This window comes from Larus michahellis, chromosome 6 (assembly GCF_964199755.1).
Source record: "Larus michahellis chromosome 6, bLarMic1.1, whole genome shotgun sequence".
In the NCBI taxonomy this organism is placed as follows: domain Eukaryota; kingdom Metazoa; phylum Chordata; class Aves; order Charadriiformes; family Laridae; genus Larus; species Larus michahellis.
This window is the reverse complement of record NC_133901.1, coordinates 5,904,114-5,923,379: the sequence shown is the minus strand read 5'-3', so window position 1 is coordinate 5,923,379 and position 19,266 is coordinate 5,904,114. Positions and strand designations below refer to the sequence as shown.

Here is a 19,266-nt window from a genome sequence, read left to right as displayed (position 1 = left end):
GGCCCCTGGGGCTATAGGGCTCCAGGCCCGTGTGCTGGAAGCAGCTTCCTGCCTTTCCTCCCCGCTTCTCCCCCAAAGAGCCAGATCTCCGAGATGCCGCTGTCCTCTTCCCTCCTTGAAAACAGTCGTCGGGAAATGCAGCTCCCTTCAAATCCTGGATGTAAATATTATTTCTGTACTGTACAAAAAGCCGTGGGTGTTGTTGTTTGTTTTTTTTTTTTTTTTTTTAATGCCATCAATTTTTCAATAAGCAGATAACTTGGAAAGCCTGTTTCTCTGCATGGCTAATTGGATAGCCCTGCCAAAATACTTGCCGGTTAAAGCTGCTTTGTCCTTAATCCCAGGCAAAGAAGAAACATAGTAGAAAACTCACTGCCCTAACAAGGGTCCTCTTTCATTGTGGAGTCGGTGCGCAGGGACTAAATTGGGTAAGGAATCTCTTAACCATGCCTTTTAACCAATCTCTTATCGGCCGTGACATGCTCCTTTCGGTACGGTTTGCTGAAGCTATTCCGTTAATTCATTCTGTTGTAGCAGGCTTGCCTCAGACACCTGTGACTTACTGAAATTTAAGTAAGCTTCAGTAGCGATTGGAGCTAACCTGGCTGACTTTGAACCGGAGCAGACAAAGGATGCTCATATAATCCATCGGAGGGGCCAGGAAAGGGCAGAAACAAATAGCTGAGGAGCAAAAATAAAAGCCTAGAAGCGTTAACAGTTCAAAATGACCCAGCTGGCTCCGCAGGAGCACGTTTATCTATGCTGAAAGCTATTTCACGAAGGTGTTTTAACATCAGATTCCAGCAGACCTCTCAAAAGAGTTTGTAGCATATTTATGTGGGGTTTTTTGTGAAGCATAAAAAAGCCCTAGACCAGGGGTTTTGCAATTTGAAATCTCACAGCTATCAAAACCTGCTTTTCCCTCTTTGCTGCTCGGTTTGATTCAATGAAAGAGAAATATGCGTTCTGTTAAAACAAACAGAAATTCTGCTTTTTCTTGTTGAATTTTAGGCTTTGTTTTTGACCAGATTTTAAACTTGTATTTTCTTCCTAGAGTCAATACTAATGTCAGACTTCCTTCATTGTGGGAAAAATTGGACAAATATTTTTCTAACTGCAGGAGTTTCAAAACCCCTCTGATCAAACTTTCAAACCCTGAAAACCACGTTAGTGTTAGTAAAACAGGAGAGAGCATTTTAAAAACTTCAGCTGCAAGGGCAAACTACGTCATGCCTAATAGCAAGTACGTTTGTGAGTGGTTTCACACTGGTTGTCAAATTACGGGCGTTTTCAAAGTCAAGACTTGGGGAGACCATGAGAGTTAGAAGAAGCTGTGAGCTGAATCTGTCATAAATTTATCTACTTAAAGCAACAGAGGTTCTTATTTTTTGTTTCACTTTTGTCAAAATGATTTCTGACTTTTGTGATCAGCTTATGAATGGCTGCGAACCAAGCCCGTTTCCCTTCCTTCCTTTAAGTATATAAATTATTTAATTTAGAAACACACTACATTAACGTGTAAAGTCTGCCACGTAGATTAGAGGGGAAAGACCATATGATGTTTTCACTTCATAACTTGTGTGAGGTTTAAACATCCTTTGGAACACATAAAAGAGGCTAATCGCAGCGCCGTTACAAATAACAGAAGGGAAAGCACTGTCATACAGCTTTGTTGATTTTAAATATCGTGTTAGGTAGCAAACAATAAGGGTGTTTTCATGTCAGATGTACTAAATGATCTGCAGCTGAAGAGACTGGGAGAGCTAGTCAGGGCAAGGGAGTGGTAAGCCAGATTTTTGTTAACTTATTTCTGAAGAAATGTTTTGAGTTAAGCAGTTTATCCACTTGCGATAATTTTAAATATAACTTCTTGTCGTGGTTCTTTACATAAGTGCCAATTTTTCCTTCCTTGTTTCTCTGTCATCATCATTACTGACTAATCCTCACAATATTGTGTGCGGCCTAGCGACCCATAGAGCTCTCCGGGTAAAGAAGAGAGAAAACCCTGATTTTACTGGATTTTAAGATAATGCTGCAAAAAGTAGATCGTGCTTCCTCTTTCTGGTGATGATATTTTATGAATAAGTGCCTATAATTATTTGTAATTATAGTCTGACTTTAAAGCCAGCATAAACCATCCTCTAAGTAAACGCAAGTAGGGTTTTGTGTTCTGCTTCTGCTGGTTCCCTTCTGCAGTGGGCTGGGGGGATTGTGGCGACTGGAGGAGGGTAACGTGCTTGTGTCATTCATTCCAATTTTATGTAGTATTTCTTAGGCATCTGGTAAAAAGGGGGTAGTTACGCTTCTGTGAAAGTCATTTGGGCCAGATCTGCAGATGGTGTTTGGGGGTTTTGGGTCCCTGCGTGCGGACGGTTGTTGTAGCATGTACCCAGAACATGTTTCTTATGTCGGCTCCCAGCTGGACAGAAATCTCTTCATCCATATCAAGTCTCCAGTGTTTGTGGGGTGGGTGATGCTCACAACTATTTGTTCTCTGCCTCTCTTCGTATTGTTCTTTACTTGCTGAAGTCAAGAGTTTTTGCCAAAACTGAAAAATAATCCTCAAATGATGAGGTCCGTCCTGTCCAGTTCTGGTTTGTTTTTCCAGCAGTTCCTGGGCAGTGTGAAAAGGAAATTTGTTCTCTACTTACCTATCAGAAAGTGCTGGCTTCGAGCAGTTATCAGTCTTTGTGTGTTTTTACATTCAAGGGAGAGAAAGCCTGTTCATTTGTCACTCAGAAGAAATGCTCCGTGGAGGTAGCTGGGAGGGAAGCCTTGCTCTGCCACCCTGGGCCTGCTTAGACCTCATGTGGTGCCCTTGACAAAGTGTCCTTGATGTGAATTCCATCCCTGGGAGACCCTTGGCACATCATCTCTCTTTCTGTTTGGTATTCTCAAAATGTTTGTGCCGTCGTTGACTTGGCCAGACCAAGGAAGGGAACTCGGGTCTGCAGTAGAGGCTGTATTTTAAATAGCCTTATACCTTTCATTTTACTAAAAATGTGCAAGCAGGAAAAGCGTGCAATAAAGTTATTATTAGAAGACCGTTTCATCTTGTACTTTCAGAGCAGCTGCACACGTGTGCGCAGAAGGAAGGCACGTGAAAAGCGATAAAAGTTGCAAATAATGACTTTGTGAGGAATGCAGTGCTTTAAAACATAAATTGAATTAGAAAGAAAAGCAGACCTGCGGGCACTTTGATATCTGAAGTGGCAGTTGTCTTGCACCAGAGCCCAAATATATGTGTATGGCTACAGAGGGCAGACGTGGTGCTGAGGGACATGGTTTAGTGGTGGGATTGGCAGTGCTAGGGTAATGGTTGGACTTGATGATCTTAAAGGTCCCTTCCAACCTAGGCGACTCTATGATACTATGCGTCATTGCAGACCTGTAGGAGAGGGAGTCATGCACTGATGGTGGGAGAAGGCACTGCAGAAATTGCTAGATGGGTTCCTTGGAAAAAAAAAGAATTTAAAGCGAAGAGGATTGCATGAAGTCCCCTTCCAGTGGTTAAAACAGGGACAAGCATTTCTGAGTCCCTTTGGAGGCTCATGACCCTTCAGGTGTTTGTTACGTGCAGGTTTGAGGATGTTCCTGGTTTGCAGTAGAAGCACCAGTGCCTTTGGCAGCACCGGCTCCTCTCTGCTCGGAGGCGTGGGAGCTGCGGCTGCGGCCTGCTTTCACCTGCAAGTGACGCTGGGGTGTTGCAAGTGGAGAACTTGAAATCTGGGAGCTGAAAAATACCTCTCACAATCACAATTCTGTCTTGCGCATTATGGCCAGAAAAGGGGGGAAAGATCACAAAAACAGAGGGGATACTGCGAACGCGCAGTCCTGCTGCCATCAGAACGGTTGTTTATTTCTTATTTTGGGTTTTAGTTTTGCATGTTGTTTACATTTCTTAATGGTTTAAAAAGCTAAGCTGTCTGTTAGTAGGGAATTGATCTGGCAACATCTTGCTTTTTTTTTTTCCCCCTGCATAAAAACGTGATTGCAGGTTCACTAATTATCTGTGTTTAACACTGCTGTCAGGTTTTTTTTTTTAAGGAACTGATTGATCGTGGCTGTTCCTAAACGCTTTGGTAACGATATGAGAAAAGCCACTGATGTGATGATCCTGAATTCCAAACAAGCAGTCACACAGCTCTGTGTTTAAACAGATTTTGGGCAGGGAAATCGTGCTGTTGCCAATGTGGGGGCAAACTTTGTTGAAGACTGGCAGAGCCCCTATTCAGGGGCGTAGAGAACTTCAAAATCTGTAACTTCATCAGTAGGATCTACCCTTGGAAAGGGCACGGTGCTGGCAGCGGGTTGTGCGTTTGTACGCTGCATCCATCCCCTGTTCCCATGTTTGGGACTTGAGATGTGCATCCTTTCGGGATGGAGGAGAGGTCAGTGTGCAGTCACAATGCACAGAACTCGGCCCAAACGCACAGCATGAAGAGCTAAAAAAGGTGCGTGTCATGGTGGCTAAAATACTTTACATCTTGGAAACACGTAGGATTGACTTTTGGCTTGTATGACTGACCATAAGGTTGTTCCTGTCAGGTAGTTCCTGATGAAAAGTGGGTAAATGGGGACACAATCCCTGTATGTTCTTGGGTTACGTGGTGGTACGTGCTGCGTACGGACAGCATGGAAAGCAGAGATGCCTTCAGTGGGGAATCCCACTGAAATGCATCTCTGAAATCTTCCGTAGGTGAGGAGGAGGATATTCACATCCCGACTCTGCTCTATTCACCCAGCAGCATAATCCCCTTCGCAAGGTAGCCTTGGGCCAGCGCGCCCTTCTCATTTTGCTTCTCGCCTCTCGTCCCAGCGGATTGCTCTCCCACTGTTTTGTGGGAACGCAGTTGGTTTCATCGCGATCTGACTTGCGATAAGCAAGTCATAAATGGCTTGAAATTCACTTACTCAGATAAGCATCCTAAATTGTAACTTTAGAAAGTTGAGCACGTAGCTGTTTGAGTTTGATCTGCAGTAGAAACTAATCCAAATTTAATTATAGTGCATGGTTAAACAGATACCATCTTCCATAATCCCATAATATTCTAGAATTATAATATAATGATTTTATATTTCTAGAATATTTTTGTAACTTCATAATTCTCAAATACCTTTATATTTCTATAGTTATTCCCATGTAGAAAAAGAAATGGCTACTTCTGTACCTATAACAGCATAAGCTGTTGTTTGCCTGGTGTAGATGTCCTTTCCTAGGATGGCAATTTAAATATAAATGTTCAAATAGGTTGGACTTTTAAAACTTTCAAGTGCAGTTCAGGCATTTAGATTAGTGTCTGCTTTGCAGACTGCTCCCCAGACAAAATAATTAAGGCATTTTTCTTCTGTAACTGGGGGCAAAGCTGTTTCCTGGCCTTGAGATGTAGGAGACATTGCAAGGCGACTGCGCGTTGCATTTTTCTTGATTATATCTGTAGTACGTGAAGGAATCTTTCAACATATAACACTTAAAGTATTGATCTTGCAGGGAAAGCCTTGAGACTAGAAGGGATCGTCTGTCATCGAACCTGCTGCTGACATGGTGTCCTGGGAAGGTGGTGGTGGAGTTGCGTTGCTGGATGGTTGATCTCGCCTCTGGTGCTGCAGGGAGTCTCGGGGTGGGGTTAGGTATAGCTCGTATATACAGGTATTTAAGGGCCTTTGATTTTTCATTTCATTATATTGCCTTTCAGCAATGGAATTGCCTTGTGGCCTTCTGGGATGTGGGAGCACGAGGGAAGTGCCGATGAAAGAAGAGCCGCAGCGGGTGCTGGAGCTGCTGGGTGCAGAGCTCCTCCGTAAACCAAATCACTTCTTTAAATGTTCAAATCGAGACTAACCGATAGAGCTAACTCCAAGTGCTTGTTTTTATTAGCTAGACTATTTTTTTTCTCCTTTGTAAGTGCTGATAGCCTAACTTAAAACTGTATTTGGTATATTAGAGAAATTCTGCAGCTGATCGTAGCCTATAAAATTAATATACTGAAGCTCCCGGTATTTGAGTTTATTGAAGTATAAATACTAGAACGTGGTGTGCTATATAGTTCAGCTGCTTCCTTGTTATATTTTTCTGAGCCCTTTTGCTTATTTTATTTCTGTGTTACTCAAGACAAATAGCTTCCTGGTTTCGATTTCGTCCTGGCATTTTTCAGCAGGCTATTTCTTAACAGTATAGAATTCAACAAGATGAATAACATTTTCTGTTTACTGTTTACATTAAAAAAAGCAAAACTTCTGTTTAAAAGAAAAGAGTATTGCAGATGTCTCCAGGCAGTAGGAAATGTACATAGTATGCAGTCTAATAAAGCAGCAAATGTAGCAGAAGGATTAAAAAGTGGCACACATTAGCAAATGGTCTGAATTTAAACACTAGTCAACACCAGGACTTCATTATAGGTAGAGTGAAATTCACATGTGAAGTATTAAAATTTAACTTTATAAATACATTTCCTTAGGACCAGGACGTTGGGCATTTCCAAGTCATCTTTGAAACTTCCTTTTTCATTTAATTTTGATTAGATTTTCTAAAGCGGAATAAACATAAAAGCATTAAAAAAAAAAAAAGAAAGTAAACCATGAAAGCTAAATGCAAAGCAGATATATCAACAGCGAAAATATGAAAGCCAGACCCCCTTCTTCCTCAAGTGCAATATGGGGTCGAAAAAAAAAAAACCCCTCTTTGTGTTGCTGTGTTGTGCTCCGCTGCCGGCCCATTCCCGCAGCAGCAATTGCAGACTTGCCTCTCGTTGCAGCCGCTCTTCTATTTCTTTAAATCCCAGTCTCCTCATCCACACCCGCTTGGGTGTGCAAATCCCTCAGATGATTTGAAAGCATGATCTAAAGAGCAATTAAGTGAATGGGAGTCTTTAAGGTTGAAATGGGGGGTTCTTTATGGATGTCTATTGCAGGAGGGAGGTTCGGCTTCAGCGAGAGAATGTCTTTGGCGGTCAGGATAATTTGGTACCAGCATCGCCTCTGGGTGAGATGGAGGGAGGTGGAATTGGAATCCCTGGGGACTGTTAAGGAAAGGACAGACAAATTCTAGGCAAACATCCACCCGGTGAAATTTTATCAGGAAATGGACTAACTGACCCTTATTTCCAATGTCTTCTGTGTTGATTTTTAAGGTAATGGTGTCAACACGCCAATCAAATGCTATTTACAGTAGCCCAGTGTTGCTGAAAAGGTGCATAAACTGCTGATGTGGTACTTTTGGAAATTCACTTTCGTGGGTATGTTTTAAACCTCCACCTGTTTACTTAAACTGGTCTTGATCTGTTTTGTCCATCATTTTCAGCTGAAAAGTTACAGCCGCGTTCTCAAGTTGGTCTGATGCTAGTTTCCCTCTTCATTTGACTGAATGTAATCCCCTAAAATGTGAAATATGGAAAGATACCTGCTTAGGTTTGGAAAAGGTGTCATCAGGAAATTACATCATTTTTGTGGGAGGTCATCTGAGAAAGTTTAGGTGAACACAACGAAGCCCAAGGGGCAAGAGCCACAGAAAACGTGGCACAAAATCATCATTCTTCTTAAATGTAATGTCTAAGCCCTCTGTGTATTCAGTGGTTGAAAATGTAATGTTGATTGAGAGCATGGGCTCTGCCCTTGCATGGCTTTTTTCCATTTATGTTGGTTGTACGGAGTTGTACCCTCAAAAGCACCTGCTCATAGGATTTAAAGGCCTGATGCAAAAAGAAATCTTCATATAGCAAATTTTTACAAAAGCCAAATGTTTGACCAGTGGTACCTACAAGCTCAGATGTGCTATCTTACCCTAATTCTTTCCCTGTATTTTTCTCTTGGCCCCGAGGAAACAGCCATGTCGCAGATCACTCCAATTAACAAGGGCTTCAGAAGTAGAGACTACAGAGGCAGCGCCTGCGGGAACTTTGAAAAACACCATAAAATTTCAATTTTCTTTGCTCTGTTTACAGCGCGGAAGAGAAGTAAACAAAACCCTGGTCTGAGTGGAATGGTTGCATTATGTACGAGCTACGTGCCGTCCAGGAGAACCAGGGTATGCCTTTGCTGAGGCTGTCTTGTAATTCTCGTCGTCTGCCTTCTTCCTCTAGACGTGGACGAGTGTGCGGTGGTGAATGGTGGCTGCCAGCAAGGCTGTGTCAACACGCACGGCTCCTTCCACTGCCAGTGCCGGGCGGGATACAGGCTCCACGCTGATGGACGCACTTGCATAGGTAAATAAACATTAGCAAGCACTTCACATACTTCAAGACGTGTTTTTTCCCTGCCAAACCTGTCTTCGCTTCAGTGCAAAGGTTTGTAGAATTCCTCAGGCTGAGTTTTGAGTAATTCACAAAGGATTTCGTTATCCCTTCCAGTTCAAGCAGCTTGTGAGAATTCAGGTATTTCCAAATCTGTTCCATTTTTTTGTGTGTGTGTGAACAAAGCAGTGACGGTGTCCCATGTTTCTGTGATGCAATCTTGTGAAACTTTCTTTTGTTTTGCAGCAATGTTTTTGATGCCAAAGAAACATGGTGTCTTCATTCCCAATGAAAATGTTTTTCCAATTCTGAACGTGTTTTTTTTTTTTTTGCGTCACACCTCCCTGCATGTTGCAGCCGTGCCCTGGACTTTTCTGCCCCCATTATTCTTCCTCTTCCATAGTCTTTTTGCCTGTATTTGCTGAAGAGGTTCGAACAGTGGATAGTGAGATCTCCTGCCCGTGGGTGCCTGGCGGAACGCTGTGCTTCCAACCAAGCAGTCCCAAAACTCAGCTTGTGTCTTCAGTGATGAAGACAAAATAAAAGCTTGTGGTTGCCACCCTGAACTTGGGTTTAACGTTACAGCAGGTGAGCATCTCCGTCAGACTGCCCAGGCTGCGACACTGTAGGCTTTCCTGGGTGGTGGCATAAGCAGAGGCAGGAGGATTTCATTAAGTGGGTCGAGGGGTGAGATGACGAAGTAAAATCTCTGCGACTACGCTACAGTGAGCAGAGCAGAAAATCCCCTCGGGAGGATCCAGAGCAGAGGCCAAATTTGTGAATTACAAAGATGCATTTGAGAATATGGTGCTGTGGACTGGTGGATGGAGAGGGAGCTCTAAAAGGCTAATGCAATATCTAAGTTTGTGCTCAGAGGCGTCCTCTGGTTTTCAGAGAGTGTGCGAAGAGAAGCAGCCCTGCCTTTGTCTCTTCTCTTCAGCTTTTGCTGTATGTTGAGTTTTTTAGGGAAAACAGTAATGCAGATTTGCCTGTTGGGTCTGTTTTACATTTTAGTTATTGGGCACAGTGAGAAGTGTGCATGGGATGGGCTGAAAACTCTCCTCCAAGGCACGTTATGTGAATGTTTAGTTTGTGCTAATCCTTTTAGCTCGTGCAGGAGGTGCCCGTGCATGTGAAGCTGAGAGTTTTGAGCACTTTTCCTGAGATTCTGATCATGCTGTGGGCTGATAATTAGGGTGCTATAGGTTCCCACAGTGTTCCTATGCCCTTTGGTCCATTCCTTTATCTATATTGGTCTTTAAAAGGTTGCACTGCTCCTGTACATCAGGGATACATCTTCATCCGCTGCAGTCCTGCTGGTAACATCTCTGGTACAACTGATGCCGAAATTGCTTTGCTCAGCCACAAAACCCGTGCTGTACTCCTCTCTGGCACACCCAAGCAAAAGACAACACATGAAAGCCAACAGCAAAAGAAGTTACCTTTGTTTAAGTGAGTTTTAAATCTCCCGTATTGAAGATCTTCAGCTCATGAATTCTTGCTTGTGGATGTGTTCCTCTTTCTGCTGACATGAAACACAGAGCACGGGCCAGCTGCAGGTCTCATCTGGGCAACCGCGGTGCTAACCTGCACGATGCTCGCAGTTGTGCTGACAGACGTCTGCTGTTGGTCAGATAAATCCCATTCCAAGAAACATTAGAAAACAGTAGGAAGAGGGGATATGGTCCCAAAGGATCCCTGTTTTTCAGATTTCGGTGAAAAGCCACTGATTTACACATATGGAGTTACCCTACATATGCTCACGTAAATGAGAGCGCCAAGGAGCTCGACAGTTCAGCCCGTGACGCGACGCCCATTGCTGTGCTTGTGGAGGCAATTAGCAGCTCTGCCATTAAAAATAAACCCTGGGTTTCTCTGGTTGTACTCTGAGCTCTGAAACAAGACAGGCAGAGTTAATTCTGCATGTTGCTAAAAAAATAAAAAAAAAATAAATATATATATACACTGTCCTTGTGTTGCATTTAAATCAGTACAAAAATCAAGTTGTTGGATTCTGCAGAAAGGATTAAAATGTCCTGTAATTTGTGAAGAAGAAAAGGATGTCATTTGTTTAAATTGTTAAGCCTGATTTCAGGTAATATGAGAAGAACAGTCGAGTATGGTCGGACCACATCTGCAGAATTAGTTCACTCACAGTTTGGCCATTGTCTGGGTTCTTGCGCAAAGTCCCTTGGTTGTGCTTAACATCAGCCAAATATGTCATCAGTCATTTCTGGTATTATCACAGCGATCAATTTACCGATACAACTAGAGCACAAGACGTACCAGTGTTCAAACTGCAGGAATAATGTTTTTTATTTAAAGAAACTACCCTTTTAGGTATGTTGGTTTTACCACATACAGAGACTCTCAGTGCTGACTGCAATTAAAAACAGTGAAGTCTCAATCTTTTCTCGATTATCTTAGTTGGAGAAGGAATGGGTAAGGAAACACTAGCGTGAGAGAAAAAATTAATGTGAAAGCAGAATGGTTCATATTTAACTTGAAATACAAGTGGGTTTGTGCGAATTCAAAGAAAATTCATCGCGCTCTGATCAGATCTGACCAGGGAGGACCCAGAAGTGAAAGGTGTGACGTTTGAGTTACGTTACCCTCCATGAATAGTCTTATTTTCAACTGTTGGGGAGAGAGAATTTTATACAAAACAGGGACTAAAGTGGCTTTGGGCATAAAAGAATTAGAGAATGGAATGATAAACACAAAAAGTAGACATTGTTGTGATTAAACGGATTTACCTGTGTAATATGTAAAACTTTCTGTGGGCAGAGAATAGTATAGTTTTCTCATGGCATAAATAGTCAAGAAGGCTCAGTTTGGAGTTGTCCTAGCTATGAATGTTATCAGAAAGAGAGTTTTCATTTGACAAATTCACAAGAAGTTATTAAAAATACTTAATACAATGTTCAGTTCTGTTTGCAGTATCTCAGAAATTATCGAGGAGAAAGAGGAATAAATCCTAAGACGAGAGACAGGAGTAAGTTTCAGAGAGAACTGCCATCATGATAATGGATATGCGCAATATTGAGCGGAGGATATTGAGTTCTGTTTCAGCTGTTCAGACAAGACACCAAAATAAACGGATATAATAAGTTCTCATGCATTGGAGAACAAGACAGTTACTAATTGATGAGGACAGAGAGAAGCATTTCATATAAACCAGCAATCCAGGAGTGCCTAGCATCGAGATTTGGGCACTGACCACTGAGGACGGAGAGTTGCCTCTTTTGCTGCACCAGTTTATACGTTCAGTTTTGAGCACCCATCCGATCAAGAAGTAAACCCAATAACGCACATCTCTTTTGCCCTAGGGCAGCTAAGGAGAACATCTAGCGTTTCAAATAGGGCTTGCATTAGCAATAATATTTCTCCGTTGATATTTTAGAGGATGTAATGATCTCTCCCACATCTAAGAATAACAAGGGACTACGGTCTGGAAATGAGCTGTTTATGGAAGGTGATCATCTCAGCTGCAGAAATAAGAAACAAGCATCCCTTTAGACAGGCTTTTCAGACGAACCCAGCCCAGATTTCTGTTATGCTCATTCTTTCCATGTTGTCTTTTTTCTTTTTGGCAACCTTACGTTTCTGGGAGCAAAAGTGCCAAAATCACTTGAGGGGAAGCAGATTTTGCAGCCTGGATGGCTTGCAAGTCTCCCATACATAAGGAAGTGGATCTGTCATTTTATAAGATATTCAGTCTACATCTGAAGAGTCAAAAACCTGGGATAAGCTGCTTTCTGGTGTGATTGCATGAAAGGTTACTGAACTTCTGTCACAAGCTCTTTCCAGTGAGTCCAGTCCTCCTACCACATCATCACAGTGTGTTTGGGATCCTGACTCACCGCTGGTGGTCCGTCCCTCCACCGCTAGCATGAGCCTCAAAAGAAGATGGTTTGAAGAAATCTATTTCTTGTTTGTCGTTCCTCCTACTCTCATTAGAAACTTATGCTCGTACTCTAAAGCAAACAACCTCTAAAATGGGTTGACTTGTTCAATGAAACTAAGATACTTTCTTCTTGAAACCTTTGAATGATCTCTGATACTTTCTGCCATTCCAGAATCCTATCTTTTTCAATGCTCCTTTTCTTTCTTAGCTTTTTGGTCCCACAAATTTTGCTTAATATTGACTTCATTTTTACGTATATGTGCCAGACTGAATATTCACTACAAATTAGGTAATTAGAATAACCAAAAGTAGCACCGTCCAATTTTTTTTTTGTTTTGTTTTTAATGCCTTGATTATGTTAATGTAATAAATTTAACTTCATTAAAGTTTAACCGACTGTTGTCTGGAAAGCAAAAACTCAGACAGAGAACATGTTTATTGTAGTATCAGGCTGTGTTTTTGGATTCATGTTCATTCATTGTCTTCACTGGAATTTATTTTCATTTGAACTCCTAGAAGTGAAAGCAGAGTACGGTCTTTAGAGCCTGATTCATCGCTGGTGCCAGCTGTTATCTTTGATGTCTGCCTTATGTAGAAAAGCTGTTGAGATGCGGGTTTTTATGGAGACTTTCACACACTAAGGCTCTTAATAGAGGAAGTAGCGAAGAAAATACCTCTACAAATCTATAATCTATGCTTTTCCACATAAGTACAGTATGTCTGAAGTTACATTTCTTGTCATTGATAAGGTTGTCTTAAGGTGACGGAAAACATAGGTTTGTGTGTTCTAACCCCATGGTTGCTATGTATACATCTACCTGTGGCTTCATATTCAGTGGGTTTTGTACAAATATGAGCATTTTTGAAAAAAAATAATGGGTTGAGAAATGTATATTTCTCAACCATCAGCAGATCGTTGTCTTTCCTGACAACTTTCCTGATGCCTCCCACTGCCGTCCCCCTTCCTGCGATGTTGCCTCCCTCGCTCGGCATCGCCAGACGTTATCCCCAGCTGTGCCTCTCAGGACTCGACACCGGGGCTGGTTTTCTACCAAACCCCAAGAGTAAATCTTTGAAAGCGGCGGGCATGCCGTATTTCTGCCTTGGGCCCCATGCACGTGCTCAGGCCTCCAGCCACAAGCCCCGTTACAAAAAGTGGAATTAGACTCGTGGCATGCCGAGTCTCTCCCCTTTTCTGATCGAAGATACATTGCCGGCGCCTGGCAGCACAATTCGTCCTGTTCCTTCCCCAGCGGCTCTTCTCATTCAGTCTGGCACCTCCTCGCACGTAGCCTGTGCCTCGGCAGCAGGCGTGATAAACCTGGCAGCGGCGGTGGCTCCGGAGTAATCCCTCGTTCCCCAGCCACCAGCACAGCCCGGTGTCGGTCCGGGCTACATGGCCACGCCAGGGCAAGTTCACCCCCGTCCCCTTCTGCCTTTGAAGCCTCCAACATTCTCGGTACGACAGGTTGCTTCTTACTTATCTCCCCTTACATCCAAATTGGCTTATGCCCAGAAAAAGAGGGAGAAATGGCACTTTAAAAAAAGTCAAGATGTACATTCCATCTTGGAGGCGATTTAAGGTGTTTTTCGTGTTCTGAAGTATTTTCACCTTATTTGAATATTCTTGCTGAAGAGCAGGTCTTAGGATACAAATGTGGAGCGAGCAGGAAGCTTTGAGCGTGTCAGGTCTGCTGCGTCCCATGTAGAAATTGAGCCGCTTTCAAGTTCAATGGGTGACCGGGCGGGCGGTTTGCAGGCGCAGGTGGAGATCAGGTCTGGTGGTCAGCGAGGTGTTTCCTGGCTACTGCTGTGTACCTACCTGTGACAATGTAAACATCTGCTTTTCTTTTTGTCTTTCCAGCACATATTTGACTGTACAAACTAAGCATTTGGTAATTGGTAGCACAGGGTGAAATGCGTCCTACAGCAGCTTTTGTGTGGCTATTGTTTTCTTAATGTCTATTACAGATAAATTAATTAATATTAATATTCCTAAAATTAATAGCAAAGCTCTTTGCTGACTTAATTGGGTCCAGAGTTTCCTGCCTTCCATGAAGGACCAAATAGTCTTCCCAGCTCCTCAGGGAGAACATAATACATCCCTGCTGTTAAAATATATATAACTGCAGCCACGCGCACACTCACACGTACATACGTACAGCACAACAACAGGTTCAAATGATCCCATCTTATTTTTATATGCAGCGTGCGAATAGGTGTGGGTGTGTGTTAACGTATTTTGGCAAGAGGAGAAATGTTTCTCCAGAGGCTGGGGATATATGTTGAACAAAAAAAGAATATTAATTTGCCTGGGTAAAAGAAGAAGCATCTGTAGAGATGTACTAAAGAGCCTCTTGTTCCTTGTGGTTTACTTTGTAAGTGTCCTGCGGAGCTTGTCACTCCTGTCATTTGCAGCTTCCAATGCGTGAGGCTGAGGAAATCAGCCTGAAAGATGACTATTCTTTTTTTTTTAATCAATGGTACGACAGAAACAAAAAAAACAACAACGGGCAAGTGCCAGTGGGGCCGCTCTGGGTATTTTTTCCTCCTTACCTCAGTGGATTGCCGAGCGCTCTGCTGCTGTCAGATCAAAGGGTGGCTGCACTTCAGTCAGCATCACAGCTCTTAGATCTCACCTGCCTCTCGCTGGAATCACGGGCTTTCGCCGACGTGGGACGCTGTGTCAAACAAGCGCCATGAAATCAAGGGGGAGTCATCACGCAGGGGGTGGGGACAGGTGCATTTTATGAAAGCTGTTTGTCGAGGTTTGTGTACTTTTACTGTCATTTATGTATTTAAAATAGGAAATAAGTTTCTTGGGTTGTTGACATGCGTTCCTTCAATGCTTCCTTGACTCCAGCCGTCAGTTCCTGCAGTGTGAACAAGGGGGGCTGCGAGCAGGAGTGCGTTCAGCTCGGTGAAGACCGCTACAAGTGCCAGTGCCAGCCCGGCTACCAGCTGAAGAGGGATGGCAAATCCTGTGAAGGTAAGTCCTGCGCTACCTGCCCGGAGACACACATTAAAGGCAATTTAAAAGACCCCGGGACAGTGCTTTGGGTCGCTGTATTCATTCATATTTCACCCTGCTTGCCAAAAGCAGCTTCGGGAATCGCTTATTAACCGGATTAAAGTGACACGTGTTTGAGGTGTGAAGTTCACGTTGATTCACAACTTCGAACAAGATTTTGGCCTTGTAGACTCCTGGCTGTTCGTTGCACACGGATGATGATGACATAGTCTAGGAACTTAATCGTGGTTTAATTCTAACATTTTATTATTCGTCGTTCGTTGTTATATAGACTTGGCCTGTATGCCATGTTTTATTCTACATAAAGCCTTTTCTTTATCTGCTTTTGGCTTACGTTGCTCCTAATGGCAGTCTGATTCATTCATCCTCCCCTTCAGGTTTCTGAGCAAACACTGTCACAAGCAGAACAGAAATACTACCTTTGGGTTTGATCGTTGGTTTTTCGTGTTTTTTTTTCCTCATGTATCTTAACATATTCATCAGTTTTTAAGGCAAGCCCCCCTTCCCCAACACAAGCGTGCACACGTGGTACCCTTGAATATGCCAGAGAAAGATTGGGCCAAATTTATGGATTTATTGCACTAAAATTCCTGTCACAAAACCGTTTCCATATGGCTCCTCTTCTGCTTGGAGATTTTATATGCTGTGTATAAAGTGTAAGTAAATCCTGCTGTTCAGCTTGCCTCCAACTCATGCTGTGTGCAGCGAGCACTTGGCCTTTGGTTTTGGCCTCCCCAGGTCCTGCCCTCCGCAGAGCCTGGACGCACTGCGCCTCAGCGAGCATCCGCAGCCAGCTCGCCTCTCCTCCTTCTCTCACGGAGTGGCCACGGTTTGTCCCCGAGACTGACAGAAAGAATCGGAAAAGGAGAGCATTAGTGGGGAGAGGGTGTCAGAGACCTTCCTCCACTGTTCTCCAGCCCGTTTCTAGACCTCTCGTGGCTCTTCCACTGCCTCTGGCACTCAAGATGTCCTTGGCCAAGCCAGATTGACATTCAGACCCCTGTGTAAAACTTCTTGGTGTTCTGTTTTATGGTGGTGTGGTGGGACAGAGGTTGGATCGGCAGGGTCTAAGTGTGGCGATGCTGAGTTGGGTGGGAGTTGTCCCTTGGGTGGTCATGGAGCAGTTAAAACCTTCATGCTCTGGCTCAGCTTAGCAGCAAAACGAGCAGGCTGGGTCCCCTAATTGGTGAGGTTTTGTCACTGCACGGGCAGCTGCGGCCATTCGCTCCCTCGCATCGTGGGGCTGATGAGGGTCAGACACACACCGAAGGCAGCAGCAGTTCGTCACCAGCCAGTAATTACTGAACAGCGGAGAAGGGGCAAGGTCAGCTTTGTCTGCGGGTGAGACCTTATCTGGAGTTCTCATCTATGCCTGGTTACCTGCGTTCAGGGTGATGTAAATCAAAATATCATAGCACAAACCCCCGAGGAGGGCAGATGTGGTCAGAGGAAGGAGAATCTGTCTGGCAAGGGGAGCTCAGCTGTTAGAATGAAGACCGAGCAGGATGCTTTTCTCCCATAAACACCTTAGTGCAAAAACACTTGAGAGAGAAAAGTGCTAGTTAAGATGATGGACAAGGTTTTTACAGGAACAAATGAGCATAAAGTGGCGATGAATACATTTGGGTTGGCAATTAAGGGTGCTTTAAGTAGAAAAGGTGGGCGGAGGTGAGCCTGGCTGCTTTTCATTTCCAACTAGAAATGCTGCTAGTGCTAGTTTGGCAGCGTCATAAGCGTATTTGCTGCGGCAGGTGTAGCTGTGCTGCAGGTGTGGAGTCATCCTCACAGACTGCTTGGGAGCTAATGCTGAGGCCCGTAGCCTTGAAAGGCTGTACAGAAACACTCGAACCTAGCAGGATGGTGCAGCCTTCAGGATGGAGTGGTGTGACATCAGACGAAGTGGTGAGATAGCTCCTCCAGGGGTGAGGTACGTATAGGTGTGGTCAGCAGTGCTTGTGATACTCGTATAAGAGAATGGGCTATGCAGGATGTGTGCTAGAATGAAGTCTCCATTGGGTTATCCAGGAGTGGCAAGAGCAAACATCTTTCTCAAGCTACTTTGAGTTTCCCTTCTACAAGTCAATGCTATTTCCACCTCTAACCTTCCCTGCCATGAGAAGGAAATTGTACTCCTTTACTGCTTCATATTTTCTCCAGTGTAAAGTCATGGTTGCCGCAAGCAAGAAAATTCACTTGATAAGGCCCGACTTTCTTTCTTTAGGTGCTCTAGAGGTCATGGTGGATAGGACTGGAGACCCTGTTCTTTCTAACCTTGCAGTAAAGGTCTGGAAGGTCCACAGCACACGCAGAGCCCATACTCACACTTCACCGAGAACATTGCTGCCATCCCGGATCACTGCATCACCATGACTTTTTCAGATGAGGTTCCTGGATGTCCTGGGACAGCCAGGAAATGAAACAGTTCCAGTAAATTTTTTGCTATACTGTTTAACAGCTTGGAATAGAGCTTCATAGGATGGAGTCTGTTATCCACTGTAGTTATTAAGTCAAACAGTAAGAGCCAAATGCGTAGGAAAAAGAACACCAAAGAGTTATTTTTAGCTTTTCCTGAAACCTGCCTCTAATAGAAAGGAACAAATATGTCCCTAGAAAAGAAGTCAATCAGTGGTTGCCTTATGTCCTGAAGATCTCTCTTTTAAAAACTTTTATCGTGTCTAAGGACTTCCAAGGCTGCTATCTTTATTCAAATTACTATGTTTTACTAACATCTACCCTATAATTTGTTGTTTGCTTGTTGTCATGTCAAGGAGTATTACAAGTTTTACTCTATGCTGTAATCGTTCTTAAATGAAAGCTTCAGATGCTCTGAAAACCTTTATAATATGCAGGTTTAGCAGATGCTGTTTGATAGTGATTTCATTTAATTTAACCAAATGGAAAAAGAATCAGCAAATAACTCAGTATTTCATATCAGCAAGGAATGAGTTCTTGCTTGAAGCTAAATCCTTTGTAGACCGCAAATTGTCAAACTGCAGAGCCAAGCTGTCAGGCTTGAAAGTGTCACGTAGGATGAAGTACTGCTGTCCCTTGGAAACCTATTTGCAACCTATCGTGTTGGAAGTCCAACAGAAAATTTCAGTTCTACATCCTTAACAGTGATTTTCTGCTTCTCTATTTTAATACTGTCAAGTCAAACTCTCAGCCCGCAGCCTTGAGCAGTTATGTTCTTGAGGTGGCAGGAGGTGAAAAGCGGGAATATGAAGGTGTTCGGGGGGGACACCCTTCTTTGCCAAATGGTGGCACAACGTGCCACTGGCTACGAAGAAAAATAAAAACTGGAGGAAATGAAAAAAACCACCCTATATGTAAATGTATCTATATAAAATAGAGGTCTTTCTCTCCTCGTCCCTTCTCCTGCATAGCTGTATATATGTAGGTGGTTAGCCGCTGGAAGAGCAAAGCAGCAAAGGTCTAGAGGAAAACACCTTCAGCCTTTTCCCAGGGTTACCAAAACCCTGACTCCGCTGCCAGGGCTCTTGAACTGCTGTTGACTTTCTTCCTGGTGCCCTGGTAGAAGTTGGCTTGTACAGAGCTTGAGATGGCCACTGAAGGAGATGTCGGGCTGGAGGCGAGTGAGTAACACTGGTCAAGTGTCTCAAATCGGACAATAATTAGTAAAATGCAAAAACTGAATTAGGCCTTGAATTGTGAGGTAATAGACTTAACTTTCAAAAAGCTTTATTTGAAACTAAGCAGAACTGTAGAGGACGCATTTTCAAAGCCGTCCTCCAAATTTACCTACGTAATGTTGTTAACCAGCACGTTCGTGTAACTAGTCCTCCAAACTGAAACCTCAGCCTTGTGCAGAATACCAGATTGTGGCACGAAAACTCTGACTCTTAACTCAAATCAGACTGTCCCAATAGTCCTAGTAGGTCTATTTTGGTGTTTGCACAGTCTTCATTTGGGAAAATAAATCAGGAGACTTCCAGCAGGTATGCGTTCCTGAAATAAACCCATAAACCACAGTGAAATCTTTGAGGTGGAGATTTCTGCAGACATTTTATAAACAGTGTTTCTGAGTACTTGCCACTGCGAGCGGCTTATCCTTGAAATGGTATGTTATTGTTCAAAAAAAA

At 43.4% G+C, this 19,266-nt stretch overlaps 1 protein-coding gene across 2 annotated transcripts in view; it reads left to right on the top strand.

Moving 5' to 3' along the window:
- Positions 1 to 19,266, top strand: part of LOC141744332 (uncharacterized) — a 207,535-nt gene that overhangs the window by 129,590 nt on the left and 58,679 nt on the right. For both annotated transcript variants that reach the window (XM_074590005.1, XM_074590004.1), the window contains exons 6-7: positions 8,079 to 8,201; positions 14,999 to 15,124. In XM_074590005.1, the coding sequence (XP_074446106.1) occupies positions 8,079 to 8,201; positions 14,999 to 15,124 (249 nt within the window). The remainder of the gene's footprint in view (positions 1 to 8,078; positions 8,202 to 14,998; positions 15,125 to 19,266) is intronic.